This window comes from Columba livia, chromosome 19 (genome assembly GCF_036013475.1).
Source record: "Columba livia isolate bColLiv1 breed racing homer chromosome 19, bColLiv1.pat.W.v2, whole genome shotgun sequence".
Taxonomy (NCBI): domain Eukaryota; kingdom Metazoa; phylum Chordata; class Aves; order Columbiformes; family Columbidae; genus Columba; species Columba livia.
The window spans coordinates 1,108,517-1,123,911 of record NC_088620.1 but is presented as its reverse complement, the minus strand read 5'-3'; the positions used below and the strand labels follow the sequence as shown (position 1 = coordinate 1,123,911).

Sequence of the window (15,395 nt, the reverse complement as noted above, 5' to 3'; positions counted from 1 at the left end):
TGAGCGTGCCGGCACCCACAGCCACACTGATTTACTGCCCCGGTGGGAGGGAGGGGGCCATGGGCACAGGGCAGGACACATCCAGGAGGAGCATGAGCCCACAGCACCCACCCATCACCGAGACCTGCAGCCAGGGGGTCTCCACGGCAGGGGAGGGTGGGAGGGGGCTCCTCCCTCCACGGGGCTCAGTGCCTGAGGCCACCAGCACCCACAGCCAGCAGCCCCACGTGTGCCAAAATGACGCTGGGGCAAAGTGGGACCCCCTGGGTGGAGGACGTGGAGGGGCAGCCAAGGCCCTGGCACAGGAGGTGTGTTTGCTGCGCGGGTTCTCCCACACCACATTGCCACATACAGCCCTGACCAGCGGGCACCACGCTGGCTGCAGGGCTTGGATTTCCAGTCACTCTGAGACAACACGAGGGCAGCGAGGCCACACGCTGGGGTTGAGAGGCCACAAGTGACACCTCGTGTTCCACCAGAACAGGGACTTGCTTCCGTCACCAGCCCTGCACTCTGCCCATCCATCACCACAGCATCTCCCCTGTGTTTGTGCACAGGGCTCTGTGTCCTGCCCCATGGCCACGACAGCCCTGAGCCCCCATGTGACACAGGGAGGGCTGTGCCATGGCTGTGCCCCTACCAGGTGGTCGCTGGCGTCCGGGGCACACGGCCGGACCCACCACCCTGGGCTCTGGGGTCATGGTTCTTCCTCCCCCGGCACTGATGCAGCTCCAACGTGGTGTGATGGTGACAGGTTCTGTGGTGCACCAGCGCTGAGGGGGGCTCCGGGAGCCACCGGTGCTGGGGGGAGAGGAGCAGCAAGCTGCACAGCCCCGCTTGTTTTTTCCTCATTCTGCAGCTGAAAAGAGGAGAAAAACTTATGAAAACAGAGCTCTGGAAGAAGCGCCAGGCCCGGAGCAGCTTCCGCCCTGATCCCCAGCAATTATCAGCCACATGCCAGATGTTCCGACACGATGCCAATGTCAGAGAAAATAAATCTGTGGCAGGTTCAAGGTCCCTGCTGGGCCGGCACGCAGCGCCTCGCGGCTCAGCACCGCGCGAGGAGGGGATGGAGCTGCGGGGCGGCCACGGCTGCTTCCTCCCGCCCGCCATTGTTCCCCTGGGAAGCCCCAGCCTCACACTGGCCACTTGCTATTTTTGCAGCAAGGTGCTTTCAGGGGTGAATACGTCCCCGCTGGCCTTGGGCACTTTCCTTTGCACGAGCCCTTGCCAAGGCTGCGGCCCAGCTCCTGCAGCGGGCGCACAGCCCCGGGTCAGGGCCAGCACTCGGGCCCCGGCGCAGCCCAGCAGGAGATCGGATTTGGGGAGGGCAGATTTGGGGAGGGCAGGTTTGGGGAGGGCGGGTTTGGGGAGGCTGCTCCAGAGCAGCCATGCAGAGACCAGGCAGAGCCAGGTCCTGGCAGGGCGGGCACATGGGGCTCCAGCACAGAGGACATTCAGGCCGCTCTGCAGCGCGGGTGCCAACAGCGACATCAAGGCCCTTTGCAGCGGCAGCACCGACCTCATGCCTGTGCTGCTGTTCTTCTTCCTCACCCTGTGCTGTGCTTGTGCTGGCACGTGGGACCAGCAGTGCCCGTGGGGACCCTGGACACCCCCGGCAGGACCGGCCAGCACACACAGAACCCCACAGAACCCATACCGACAGCCCCGGCTGCCAGCCCAGCTCCTGCCCTGCTCCATCTCCTCCCAGCTGGGCTGTGGCGCCAGCGTGGCCATGGCGGCGCTGGAGCCTGCGGAGCCCACAGAGCCGCACCACCCGCCACAGGCCGCAGCCGTGCTTTGGCTCCTCACTGGTGCGTAGCCTTGATGCTCAGCAAAGCAAATCTCCTTCTCGGATTTTATCTCCATCCACTCAGCTTATCGGCGGCGGGGCGGCCCTCCTGCCTGCGCCACGTTCCTGGAGCGTGCCTGCAGCAGGTGTGGTCAGCACTACTGTTTGCCAGATCGCGCTGCCTGCACCGCCGGCTGCCCGCAGTCCCTGACTCCAGGGCCCGTGCCGATAATGTGCACGCGGCGAGGACTTTGGCGATAGCATTCCCGATGACATTACCTTGTCCTCCGCATTCTTCCGATGCCATGCACGCCTTCGCTCGGGGGCGCGGGCAGGCCCGGCGCATGGCGGTGTGTGCAGATGGTGCGCAGGCAGCTCCGCGAACGCTGGTGGTCTCCTCCCGGGGGAACTCATTGACATATCAGTCACATAGTTCTGCATAATTGGGACTTGGATGCAGCCTCTCTTTATGTTTCCTCTTGGCAGTTGCCAACAACATGAAGCACTCCTGGGTCAAAATGACAGCCTTTTGTTTACTATTCCTGCTTATGTGCCTCATTTTCTTCAAGGATAAGAGCTCTTTATAGGAATCTTTATTGTGATGAGGTTAGCAGAGAGAAAGATTTCTCTCCAGCTTTCTCTCTCTCTTTCACAGCTGATTAGTGGGGTCGGCCTGCAGGGACAGCAACATGGAGCTCGAATCCAGCACCCGCCTTGTGGTCCCCCCGGCCCCAAGCCACATCTGCTCGGGTGCTGTCCCACCCCTCCAGCACCACTCAGGGGCCATGGCTGTCCCACGGCACCGCTCGCCCCCGGTCCTGGGGGGCTGCACAGAGGGAATGTCACCAGCCCGAGCAACGGCACTGAGAAACCCAACCGCCTCCGGGAGCTCGGGCAGGACTTACCAGGAGCACACACCTCTTGAGCATGCTGTCACTGTCCGGCCATGGTGGCCCAACCTTTGTCTGACCTCCGCAGTGACTATCAGCCCTGTCAAAAACGCCAAGAGCAATTCTTGTACCTGCACAGGGCAAACTGAGACGTGAGACTCACGCTGGCCCAGTGGAAAGAGACCCACCCGTCTACCGCACACAATGCACTGGTTTGCAGGTTTAAACTCCAGAAGGACAGAAACTGGGCAGGAGATGAGGAAAGAGTTGAGAGCAAATGGTGACAAGATGGGGAGAAATTCAGGGAAGAGATGTGGCCTGTGCTGGACATCCATGAAGTCCTCCCAAGCCCATCAGGACACCCCAAGGGACCAGCCCAGCCGTGCGGTGACCCAGCCTCACCTGGCAGTCCTGTCCTGGCCACTGGCCCTGGGGTGACACTCCTGGGAACAGCAGCTCTTGTCAAGAGGAGAGCAGCTTATCCTTGAAAGTTACTTTGTGAAGGTCAAGAGTGGGATTGTGACAGAGCAGCCTGACAAACGCATCTCCCAAAGTCCTTGGGCCCGATAATGTATGTCCCATGCAATGTTGACACTAGTGATCCACCAAAGATCAGGTTAACAAGTTTGACGTTAGTGACAGTGTGATTTGTTCAGCGCTGGCTCTGAATTCATAGAGCGGCTGGCCTTCGGTGATAAACTATTGCACTGCGCGCGCGAGGCTGTGGCAGTTGTCACCAGCTGGAGCACCGAGATGAAAAGGAAGCAGAGCTCTAATCAAAATACAGTGGTCAGCAGAGGTTGAGCTGAAAATTAAAATGTGCTGGTACTTTTCCCACTCCAGCACGGCTTTCCAAGCAGCCCGTAGTGCCAGCGCGAGCAGAGGCTGCCCCAGCGCAGCTCCAGCGGCTCCTCACACCTGGACTGACGGTGGGGACAAACCGTCACCCCACGCGCGCAGTGTGTCCTCTGCCCCCTCCCAGGGACCCCCATTGCTGACCTTCAGGCCCCCCCACTGCTGACCTTCAGGCCCCCCAGTGGGGAATAAATCCAGGGCGGCACTGTGTCAAAGCCACTCGAGCTGCACCACGGAAAAGAACTGCTGTGAATAAGAAACATTAACACAACAGAGAGGGCAGGAGACCTGGGAGCGCTGCGCAGAGCAGGGCAGCGTGGCTCACGCGGGGATTGACGTGAGGATGCGATAAACCCTCTGGAAGGAGCGGGGGGCGGGTTCTGTGGTGGGGGAGCAGGTCCCCGTGAGCTCAGGCAGGGGCAGAGGCAGCGCAGCCAGGAGGAGATGGGGCAGGTTGGGGCTGGCAGCAGCGGGAGCAGCTGTCAGGCTGATGGGGAGCCCGGCACCTGGGAACAGGCTCTGCCCCCACAAAAGTGGCTTATTGTGATCCAGCAGCTCCGTGTTCAAACCCAGGAGCTCTACCAGTGACAAAATCCTTCAGCTCAGGAGAAACACAGGGCGGGTGGCATCGCTGTGCGCCGGGAGGCAGACACCTCACTGCTATTTCTTTGCCATAGTATCTCCCATTATAAAAACAAGCGTGGAAAAAATTCCTAAACACTCTTAAGGCACAAGAGCTTCTAAATATTAAGGAAGAATTTCCACTTCCATGAGTTTAGCAATGCAGAAAGTGTCAGCAGCCCCGTGTGAGGGAGCAGCGGCACAGGGCCGGCTGCTCACTTGGAGCCACTTTTGTGGCAGCACCGCGTGTCCCCGAGTGGGCCTGAACGTGGCTCCCCAATAGGCACAGACACGCAAATACGAAAAGTGCTCCTTAGTCTTTTAACATGCTCCCACCTCAGTGACACTGAGGATTGTTAAATGCCTTCTTCAGTTTGTCTCCGAGCACACTGGTCAAGGATTTCTGGCGTGTTTGCTTCTTCAGATTGTTCCTCCTGCCTGCAGCAGCTGTCACTGCGTAGGTGCCACTGGTGCAAACCCCCTCCTGCTGCAGTGCGCAGGGACAGTGACCCACACAAACCGCTGCGTGCCCTGGCCACCCCACAGGCAGGACCAGAGCCCACATGAACCGTCGCTCTTGTGTTGCCTCCACTTGTGTTCCCGCTGCAGCTGCCCCAGGCAGCGCTTGTGCACCCACCCGAGCCCCCCACAGCACCAACGGCACCGAGGCCTCCCCAGATCCACAGGCAATTCCAGCCTGGCCACAGGACAGTGACACACCGGGCAGCACCGCAGCTGCCACCCGGACCAGCGCTGGGCTCTGTCATCCCAGTGACCGAGGGAGAACGTGTAAGCAAAGAGCAGACGCCAGCAGTGCAGAACAATTCACATTTATTAGTTCATACAGCTAACACTCGCTAAACATGCGTTCAACACTTATTGGTCACATTTCCACAGGTAGTCAAGTCACAGAGCAGAGCAGCGGAGCAGGGGCAGGTCGGGCTGGCACGGACCCGTGCCAGTCCCACCGCGCCAGGGGGACCGGCTGTGCCACAGCATGCCCAGGACCCGGCAGAAACATTCATTTGGTCATAGCGTAGTGAGGGAAGGCAGCTCCCGAGAGGCGCGGGACAGCGCCCGTGTCCCCCAGTGCTGCGGGTGAGGGCGGCAGCAGCCAGATGCTCCCCAGCCCCGGCTCCGAGCGTGCCAATGTTCACCGTGTGTCATGCCGACACAACACCCTGCTTCCCTGATTTACACAAGGGATTGTGGGAAAAATGAAGGGTTTTACCAGGAGAAACCATCACCTGGAACACCAGCTGAAGGACCCGACGGCCAGGACCAACCCACTTTGGAAACAGCCACCAAACCAGCGCGGGGCCCAGGCTGCGGACAGCGGCTTGGGACGGCCGTGGTGACACCGCCACGGCACCGCGGTGCTGGGCGCAAGCACGGCAGGCACAGCCCAATGCCCGCCCAGGGATCCAGCTGGGCTGTGGAGTCAAAACCATCACCCGCAGGTTGAAATGCTGCGAGGAAACAGGAACCAACACGCAGCCCAGGGGACGGGAAACTGAACTCCCGCCATCACACCCTGCGCAGCAAACACTGGCAGCATTTTGTTTTTCACACAATCCCTTTGAGATGATAAACAGGATGTCACATGAGGTAGTTTTGTTATGGAAATTGAGTCAATAATGTTATCAACTATTACAAGACATTTTATAAATTGAAAGAAAACAACGAATCACAAAAGGCTTTGTTAAGGTTGATCGTCATCTGGTTTCAATTTCTGTTTCTTTCTGCCCTTGGGGGCATTTCTTCCACCAACCCATATTGCTTCTTTCACAGACTTGTTAGAGCTCAGCTGCACAGAGGCTCTTTTCTTTTCCCAAGGGGTAGATATGGCCTGGATTGGCCTCACCAGTTTTTTCAGGGCTGGTTGAAACTCGTGTTTGCAGACGCTGGCGGGTGAGGCTGCGGGGAGGCGGTCTGAGCCCTGCCAGCCGCTGACCGTGCCCGGTGCTGGCGCTGCCCGCGCCGCGCGGGCCAGACGGGACCGCCGGGGTGCTCCAGGCACCGGGAGCTGAACCAGCTCCACCCGTCAGTGCCCTCCCCTGCAGCCTGACCGAGCCTGCAGCCTCGTCGACCCGCGGTGAGAGAGCTGCCCTGACTGGGAGTGAAGACGCTTGACCATCAGAACAGAACTCAGCCTTCAGCAGGCAAACTGCCCACAAGCCAAATCAAAATCTTTTCCCCCAAAATCTCCATGTGGGGGCTTTATTCAGCTTTCAATGGGCCCTCCAAGCAAGCCACGAAAGAAGCAACTGTTGCAAGATCAAAACAAGGGTTTCTCTGGGTCACTTTTTAAATACTTATCCCTGAGCTTCTGTGTATTGCAAACAACACACTGTGAACCCAGAGAAACACCACAGCTTGATACTGACACAGCCTATGTTTTACCCTCCATTTACACATCATCTACACTTAAAAATTAGTTTCATACTTAAACTAGTTCCCCAAGTTTCCCCCTTTCTCCTGCCCTTTATGTGGCAGGGATGATTGCCGCTTATTATCCTGAGAAATACAGAAATAACAACATTTTCACAGACACCAAGCTTCATAGCTTCAAATCAAAACCAAGAAAGAACCAATGGTAAATAGCACATTCACAGGAGAATCTTTTTGTTTGCTTGTTTTTAAAAATGTAGTAAAGATAAAAGAAATTCAAGTTTTGTTTGTTTGTTTTTTCTCTTCAAAAAGGTTGGTTTGAAGGACAAGATTTAAACCCCGCAGCCGCGGTGGCTGCGGTTCTGTGCAGAGCCTGAAGAGCAGAGCGGGGACGGGCAGAACGCGGCAGCCAGCGGGAGCTCCGGCCGTGGCGTGGGCAGCATGGGGACAGGGACACGGACTCAGCAGCGAGAGCCGCCCTGCCGAACCGAACGCCCGGAGCCCGGTTCACTCGCCGGCCCCGCTCACGGCAGCACCACAGCGCTGGGAGACCGGGCATTACCGGGGCAGCATCTCGCCAGTGCTGGCAATTGACTGACCGGTTTGCACCGACCACCCTGAAACACCGTGTTGTTCCCCTTGGTCTTTGCATGACAGGAAACAGCAAAAGCTCAGGATTTAGGAATTATAGAAAACTCCAGAGCTGCAGCCCCCTCCTCAGCACCGCTGGCAGCAGGCGTGAGATGGGAAAGCCCAGCGCCACCAGCATTATTAACAACTAGAAAGCAGCTCATGCACATGCAGAACAGCCGGAGAGTTGGCTCCTGCTGCATCAACCTTGCCGTGCCCAGAGGCCCCATGTCCAGGTAACCGGCACCTCCCAGCACTCCGAGGACAAGGACACAGACCAGTCGCAAGGCTCAGCTCGCGGGACAAAGCCTGACCCAAAGGCAGCGTAAGAAAACCCGGTCGCTTCCACAAAGCTCGTGTCGGGGTGCTGGGGTCCCCGCCGGGCTCGCCCGCCGGCGGCAGCTCCTGCTGGCGGCTGCGCTGGTGACACCTCGGCCGCGTCCCGCCGAGCACGAGCTCTTCAAATTTATGTCCCAAATCTCTGTTTGGATTAAAAGCAACTCTTCAGCTTCACATCTGCACAAATGCTATGAAGGAGAGGAGGGGGTCAGCCAGCCAATTTATCTTTCAAATCGGGGATAAAAATTGACTTGTCATGGCAGAAAATTCTACCAAAGACTATTATTGTTGATTGATTCCTCTATGACAGAAGGTCAGATAAGCAAGAGCAGATAGATACCAAAGATAATGAACTTCCCCCTACTAGCATTAAGCACAAATAAAATATGAGTCCCTGTAAACCGAATGTAACGTGAAGAATGGAGCAAAAATTCCAACCTTTCCAGGGTGTCCTTCAAACCAAATTCACAAATACATCTAGTGACTGACCTAACGTCTCTACGTCTCTAGCTACATTCCTACCTTCTCATAATACCTGAGTTTGCAATGCAACACATTCACTTTACCCTGTTTAAAAAATACAAGTCGTTAGAGGACTTGGTGCAGAAGATATTACGAACGACTGTCCTGTGAGCTGGATTCTGGTTCCTCACAGTCAGCTCAGGAAGGCTCTTCTACTCCCTACACAAATGGGTTGTTAACGGACGCTGCTGTCAATCAACCTTTGTAAAATTTGCTTTATACAAGAGAAAGTAGAATGTTCTTGTCCATTCATCATCATAAATGAACTTAGGTTGTTTGTTGTTGTTGGTACAGCACTAGTCTTGGGAGTCTATTTTGGATAAACACTGAGTATCTAATAGATTATTTTTGTTGGGTATTTGGCAATAAGATGACTGCTTTTATGTACACTAATTAAAACAAACTCTTATTCATCAACAGATCATAATAATTCAGTAACTGTAGAATAAAATTACTCCTATTCAATTTGAACAATTCCTTGAGTGTATAAAACAGCAAGCCAGAAGATAACCCGTAATAAAAAGATCATATCAAGCTATTTGGAAATTAAACTTCAAAGCTGAGAAAGACTTTCTAACTTACAAACAGATACACTAAAATCTTCCCATTTACACTTGAGGTATAGGCTGTATGCAGAAGGCTTTCCTGAGAAATACGCGCTTGTCTCATTTTACAGTCAGAAAGTAAATGAGATTTACGGAACCACCTTTGGATTGAGAAGCTCCATCAAGCTGAGCTGCTGGGCCCAGCAGCGGATACCCGTAACACCCTGGTAAATAACCCACGCCGAGCAGCGGGTGGATGTTCAGCAAGGAGAAACCGTCGAGCTGGAAGGGGCCCGAGCGGGACGGTGGAGGCGGCGATGGTGCCGCGGGGCTGCGGCAGCCCCGGGACACGCGTCCCCCGCGGCGGGGGAAGGAAAGACGCCTTGGGGAGGGGGTTTCTCCTCTGAGCAGTGCTCGCTGTGCCACACGGCCGCCAGCAGGACGGGGAGAAACTGCTCCCTCCTACCCTGAAGGAACAGAAGTGGTTTCCCCAGTTATTATTAAAACAGCATTCAAACATTTGTTGATGAACCTTCTTGCTACATAAACATCAGATTCATATCTAAGGACACGGGGAAGGAAACTCAGCCAGGGCGATGCAGCTGCCCAGGAGAGCGACCGAACCTGTGAACGGTAACTCTTCATGAAGGAGACGAGAAGGAGAGCATCTCACCAACCTCCCCACGAGCAGGAAGCCGTGAGTTACTCATGAGAACACCCAAGCCTAGATAAACACCAGCACTGAAGAGCTGCTCAAACAACTAACCAGCTGTCATTAAACCAGTCCTGTGTGCCGCACTGCGGTGTGGAGGCTGCGAGATGGAAAATCCAACACTTCCAACACCCAGGACAGAAGGACTGAGCAAGTACTGCAGTCACACCACCTTTTCCTGGTAAGCAGGGATTCCACAAGCAGCAGAACAGTCCTGGCAGAATATGACCAAGGACCATGCACATTCCCTGAGTCCAGCAGAGAAAGCCATGCTGGGGGACACTGGAGTCCCCGCTACACTGGTCACATCCAACCACAGATGCGTCAAGTGTCCCCAGAAGGGGCTGCTCGCGATTGCTGCAGCGCAGCAGCTCCTCGGTGCTCAGACACCACCCCGGAGGAACGCACTAAGGGTCACTCCTGCCTCTTCACCAAGGAGGGTTTTCCTGCTTTTGTGAACTTAAAACTGACGTTAAGAAACTGATGAGAAATTACTTGCTGTTCTCTAGCACCAAGAGTACCTCTGTGTATATCAGGAGCCTGCTGTGAACCTCAGCAAGGCAATTTCAGTGGAATGGAAAGGCGTGTGGTGACAGCGAGAGGCCGGCTGGTCGGGGGGCTGAGGCAGAGCCCCCCCAGTCCCTCTGGCACAAGGACAGTGACCCCCTCGCACCGCAATGCCGCTGGGGCAGGGAAACCGCTGGAGCTGCCGCCTGCCCCCGCGAATAAACAACCGGCTGCACAGCCTTTTCCCTCTCCACTCCCTGCCCTTTCAAAGTTATTATTATATTTAAAGAAAAAAACCTTGGCACTTCTCTAACACTCACTTCTCCAAAATCGTCCCTTTGGGATCCTAACAGCTCTGTCAATGCAGTGAGGCCGTCTGCTCTCTACGACAAATGCTTTTGGATACAAATCATGGAAAGAGCAGTGCACGAACAGCATCTTCTCCTTGAGGTAGTCTTAGTCATCTCAGTCCCCAGCCCCCAAATACAAAAGAACTAACCCTAACAAACACTGTAACACTAAACATCTTCACATTTGTAAACCGCTGGAGAATGCATCTGCTGCATTCATACAGAACCATGTGCATTGTGTTGAAGATCATACATTCAACTCTGTCGTGAAATAAATATATAGGAAAAAGAGTAAAAAAACAAAAACAAACAAAAAAGATTCTTGCTACAGTGGCAGGGCCGCCCGCCCTGGCGCTGCCGTTCGCCCGCTCCGCGCCGGCCGGGCCCCGCTCGCTCACTCTTTGCTCACGCTCGTCTTGCAGGAATGTAGAACGGCCTTAAAAAGGAGAGGCAGCTGCTCCAGGGGGACGTTCACCATCTTTCCTGGTAAGAAAGAAACAAAACAAACCTCAGAATTAGCAGCCACTCCTGAATCAGATTTCAGAGACACCTAAGCCGGCAACGCTGGAGATGGTTTTACCTTGAACCTCTCAGAGAAACAGTTAATCATCCTACTGCTCCATTAGACATTTGATATTCATTTGGACACAACAGGATTTATTATTTACTGAATCAAAAGCAAAATAAATGGCCAAAGTCAGATCAAAATGATTTCTCCACAATGGAGCAGTATTTATAGAAACTGGGAAAGACTGAAGCCCATCTCTCCTCAAACTCCCTTGTTGATCTCTATGAGTAAATGACAAGAGCTTCTCCGTGATTATTATCTGGTTCGTTACAACGGAGTAGGATGAAGCAAAAGGAGCCTTGACACAGGGGGGCAAGTATCTCCCTCTGCCATCACATTCAGGAACAACGTTTTAGTAACACTGGACCTTGAGGATCTTACTAGTGACACAACTGCACTGGAAAATTCACCTGCGGGTTTCAGAAGTCCAGACAAGCTGAAACCTGATGGTTACACTGCAGAACCTTTAAAAGCAAATGTCATAACTTGCACATGATCCCGGTGGGAAAAGAACTCAAAAAGTTACCTGCAATATATCGTATCTCTGGCAAACACATCATTAAATCTGGAAATCGGTTTGGCTGGTGTGGGTATTTGTACTCCGTGAAGTCCTGGCAAACATACCAGTACCGCTTGTTCAGCTGCTCCAGCTGGGACGCGTTGGTCAGACCCCTGATGTCTGAAAGCGAACATGATCAGAGTAAGGAAAACACGTCAAGAACACCCTGGAAGGGCACCAGACTCGCACTTATTGCTCTTCCTTCAGGAAAGACAAACTGATTGCTAAAGCCCTAAGCTGGGTCCCAGCACCCAGCTGGCAAACACCAAGCCCCGGTTCCCCTCGCGGTGTGCCAGCACTGCCACGGGTCTTCACACGCGTCTGGGCGCGGGATTCCCCCCGCGGGAGGCCGGGTGAGAACAGCCAGGCCCTAAGCCGCTCGTCTGCGGAGCTCAGGGAGATAACGGCTCCAGCAACCTCAAATCGCACCTGCCTGGTGTAAAGCAGCTGCGCCTCAGGGTTTAATCTGCACAGCAGATCCTGCGTGATGCTTCCTCGGACAGAAACGTGTTGATTTTAGCTGTAGCATCTTGGCTGAGGAAAGCGCTCGATTCTGTAATTCAAGGTATCACCATATTTCTCCCTATCTGCTTATGAATTATGTCATATGAGCTTTATATGAATTTATTAATTATGTCATATGAGCTTTTCTCAACTTCTTATTTTTACATTTAGCTTTGCCAATGTCAGGGAACACACGCAAAGGGAAAATGGACATTTCCAAGCTGTGGAATTGGCGGGAGGTCCCACTGCCGTGATCGGCAGAGCAGGATGGGGCCGGGAGGGTCCGCCGGCGCTGCAAGGACGCTGCGCACCCTCGCTGCCGGCTCCGCGCTCCGAGAGCTGACGGAAGAGCCACTCATCTCCTGCCCAAAAGCTGCCTTTTAAAAATAATTCTCAGGTATTTCACATAAAAAATTGCAAACTTCAACTAAAAATAAAAGAAGACAGGAAGTTAATAGAAATACATTTTGGAAAACAATGGAGACAGCTCGAGAAGTGCATTATCCAGTGTCAGGAAACTGCCCAGGGAAGCAAACCGGATCCTCGCCCGGCACAGACTGACGCGTCAGCACTATCTCCCGCTGGAAACGGGGGGAGGACAGAGCCCGCAGCACATTTGTACAGACTGCAACTATCTTTCACAGTACAAAAGGCTTTGGGGACATTTATTTCCAAAATTACAGTGGAACACCATCCAGTAAGCATTTACAAGACCAAGAAATGTCCCACAAGGCCACAACCAGTGACAGAGAAAGGGGCTCCAGGAGAGGGGACAGAGACAAGAACCAGAGTGGGGACAGGGACAACTGGGGACAAACCCATCTATTCCAAACTACCACAGCCTGCTGCGGCTGCTGCAAAACCACCGGCATCTTCTCACTGGTTTTAAAGTATCATTTAGTTAGTTGCCTAAACAGTTACCTAAAGCAATAATACTCTTAGATGACACATTTTTGCCTGATGAGAAGTTCATTAGCAGCGGGTAGGTCATCACTCAGCCAAACCTTACGCCGAAGGTTTCCCTGGCCTCTCTGCTCTCTTCTAACTCGGGTCGGTACCGTTGGCACACATGTAAAATGACACCCTGACCGTCCTTGGTGTTGGCATTTAAAGGCAATAAAAGTTGGCTAAGCAGAGGGATTCATTCCCTTCCAGATCTCTCCATGTGGGTGCACAAGTGTCCCCTCCGCGGGATGGTGAACGCACCGAGAGAGGTCTTGGCTCCAGCCCCTGGGGGTCTCGGGCCCCCCATTGCTCAGCAGGGAAGCAAAACTTGCTCAGGCTGTTTCAGAGAATCTCTCTGGTGGTTCTGACACCTCCTCTCCATCGCCTCACCTTGATTTAGGAAGTTGATGGCTTTCATACATGCGTACTCCTCGTTGCTGACCTTCAACTGGTTAAACTTGCGAAAGAGGTAGATCAACCGCTCCATCACCTCCATCCCCTCTTCACTGAACCTGGAGGACAGAGATCACACATCAACCTATACAGGATGTGGTCCGTACAATAAAGGCAAGAAGCTTATTTTAATAACTTTGGAGATTTTAACATCTCAGAAGAGAATGAAAAAAAAAAAGAGGTCATTAAAACTGCTTGAAGTCTGCTGGCACCATTAAAGTAAAGAGGAAGAAGGAAAATGGCTCACTTATAAACTTGATTGTTACAGATATTTCAGCAACAAAAACCCGAACGCCTCAGTGACTGTGAGGGATCCTCCACCGGGATCGGGACCCACCACCCGCACGTGTCCTGGAGCACCTCGCCAGGCACAGCTCGGTTTGCTCCGTTTGCTGAAACGAGCTGCACGTTTCTCCGGCGCTCCCCGAGGGAAGGGGCGGCAGAGGCGGGCGGGAGAGGGCACACGGAGGCGCGGCTCCGCAGAGCCCCCCGGGAGGCCGCCCGGCGCACATTCTGCGGGTGCAGGGCGACGCTCTCCTGGCGGAGCGGTGCCGGCTGCTCCAGGAGCGACGTCCCGCGCGTGCCGCGGAGCAGCCGCAGCAGCGCCCGTCGGAGCTGCCGTGACCGGCCCACGCGCCCGGAGCCCCGGGAACACACCGCGCAGCAGCATCCCCGCTTTCAAAGAAACCGCATGTTGCAGAACTGCTCAGAAGTGGAACAGAAGTGTTGAGGGAAGCTTCAGCTGCGCTCTGGCATTGTGCAGCGTGAAGAATAAGGGCACAGCCAGAAAGCCATCTTTGAATAGAACAAAAATAGAACCTTTCTCACTGAATAACACCTTATTTTGGCATGTGTGTTTGTTTACTTCAAAGTTATTTGTAAAATGCATGGTGGAGTTCGACCTCAGAGAAGTGGAAACAAGCTATCTGAACTGCAGGTCACTTCTTCAAGAAAGTAATATTGTAAGTGATGAAAGCCTTGTCGGCTAATCTAAAGTTGTACGAGTTCTTTTGCTCTCAAGTTGACATAAAAAAATCTTGCAGGTGCAAGATTGCAAAGCTCAAGAAGTTAATGAGCACAAAGACCACTCAGTCGTCTGTTGGGTTTAATTGTTTTTAGAGCATGCACATTTTTACCAGCCACTCATCACTTCATAAATCCAGGAGAGCTCTTCTCTCATTCCTGCAGTTGAACTGTCTTACTTTTCCGTGCATACTTTCCTCCCCCTTTCAAACAAAGCTGTTCTGTTTTTCACAGCCCTATTTCTCCTCGAGGGCTGACTCCTCCGCACACTCTTCCTCGCAGTTTACACCGGGCAAGTTTCTGGCTGGGAGTTATCGCGATCAGCCGGGAGGAGGGGGAAGGGAAGCGCTATCAGGAGTGCTGGGGGAGGTCAGAATCTATTCATTTCATATTCATCTCCAGAAAAACAGCACAACAAAAGAAAACATTTGATCTAGCTAACAGAACATTGAGCCTGTTGTTAGAAGTGATTAAAGCGCAGGGGCTGGGGAGCTCATCCTGTGCCTTCACTCGTCAGCACCCAAGCGTTAGCATTGCTCCCGTCATTTCACAAAATAAGAACAGAAATTAACCCCAGAGTGCCACACCGTTCCGGCTGTGGGACCTAACGAGCTTCCGTTTGCCGTGATTGCTGATCGACGCCGGCGCTCTCCAAAGGAACAGGGGTTCTTGGAGGACGCCCCCAAACCCGAAGGAGCGCAGGGGGAGCTGATCCCAGGAGCAGCCGCTGCCGCTCGGCCAGGCTGCCCAGGACTCCCCCAGACCCTCACCCTGCAGCTCCTGCGAACGGCTTTGCTGGTGTGCGCGTCCCCACGTTACCAATGACAATTAATGACATTTGAAAAGCTAAATCAGAAGAGACCACAGAAACATTCCGCTCCCAAGAACGCCTGTTTTCCTCCATGTGCACAGATCTCCTCTGAAGGACTTTTGAGGCGACCAGCTCTGAATTGCCGGTTTCTGAAGGGCAAGGATTCCTCCTTTGTCTTGTTTTCTTACCTCTCGCTTGTATTTATCGCAAACCCAAAATGAAACAAACACTTCTCTTTTGAGGCTCTGGCCAGGATAGCAGGAACAAAAGGATGGCTGAATGCAGGAACAAGTGTTATTGTGGTTTTCTATGACCCTCACGGCTCCTCGCAGGAGCAGCCCCAGATGCAGGATGAATGGCTGAGCAGAACGGCGCCGC

At 53.8% G+C, this 15,395-nt stretch overlaps 1 protein-coding gene across 5 annotated transcripts in view; it reads right to left on the bottom strand.

Annotated features, from left to right (window-relative positions):
* Positions 1 to 4,972: 4,972 nt before the first annotated feature.
* NR6A1 (nuclear receptor subfamily 6 group A member 1) overlaps positions 4,973 to 15,395 on the bottom strand; it is a 69,444-nt gene continuing 59,021 nt past the window's right edge. For all 5 annotated transcript variants that reach the window (XM_065035410.1, XM_065035409.1, XM_065035411.1 and 2 more), the window contains 3 exons: positions 13,121 to 13,242; positions 11,249 to 11,401; positions 4,973 to 10,637 (listed from right to left, as the gene is read on the bottom strand). In XM_065035410.1, the coding sequence (XP_064891482.1) occupies positions 10,549 to 10,637; positions 11,249 to 11,401; positions 13,121 to 13,242 (364 nt within the window). In that variant the 3' untranslated portion in view covers positions 4,973 to 10,548. The remainder of the gene's footprint in view (positions 10,638 to 11,248; positions 11,402 to 13,120; positions 13,243 to 15,395) is intronic.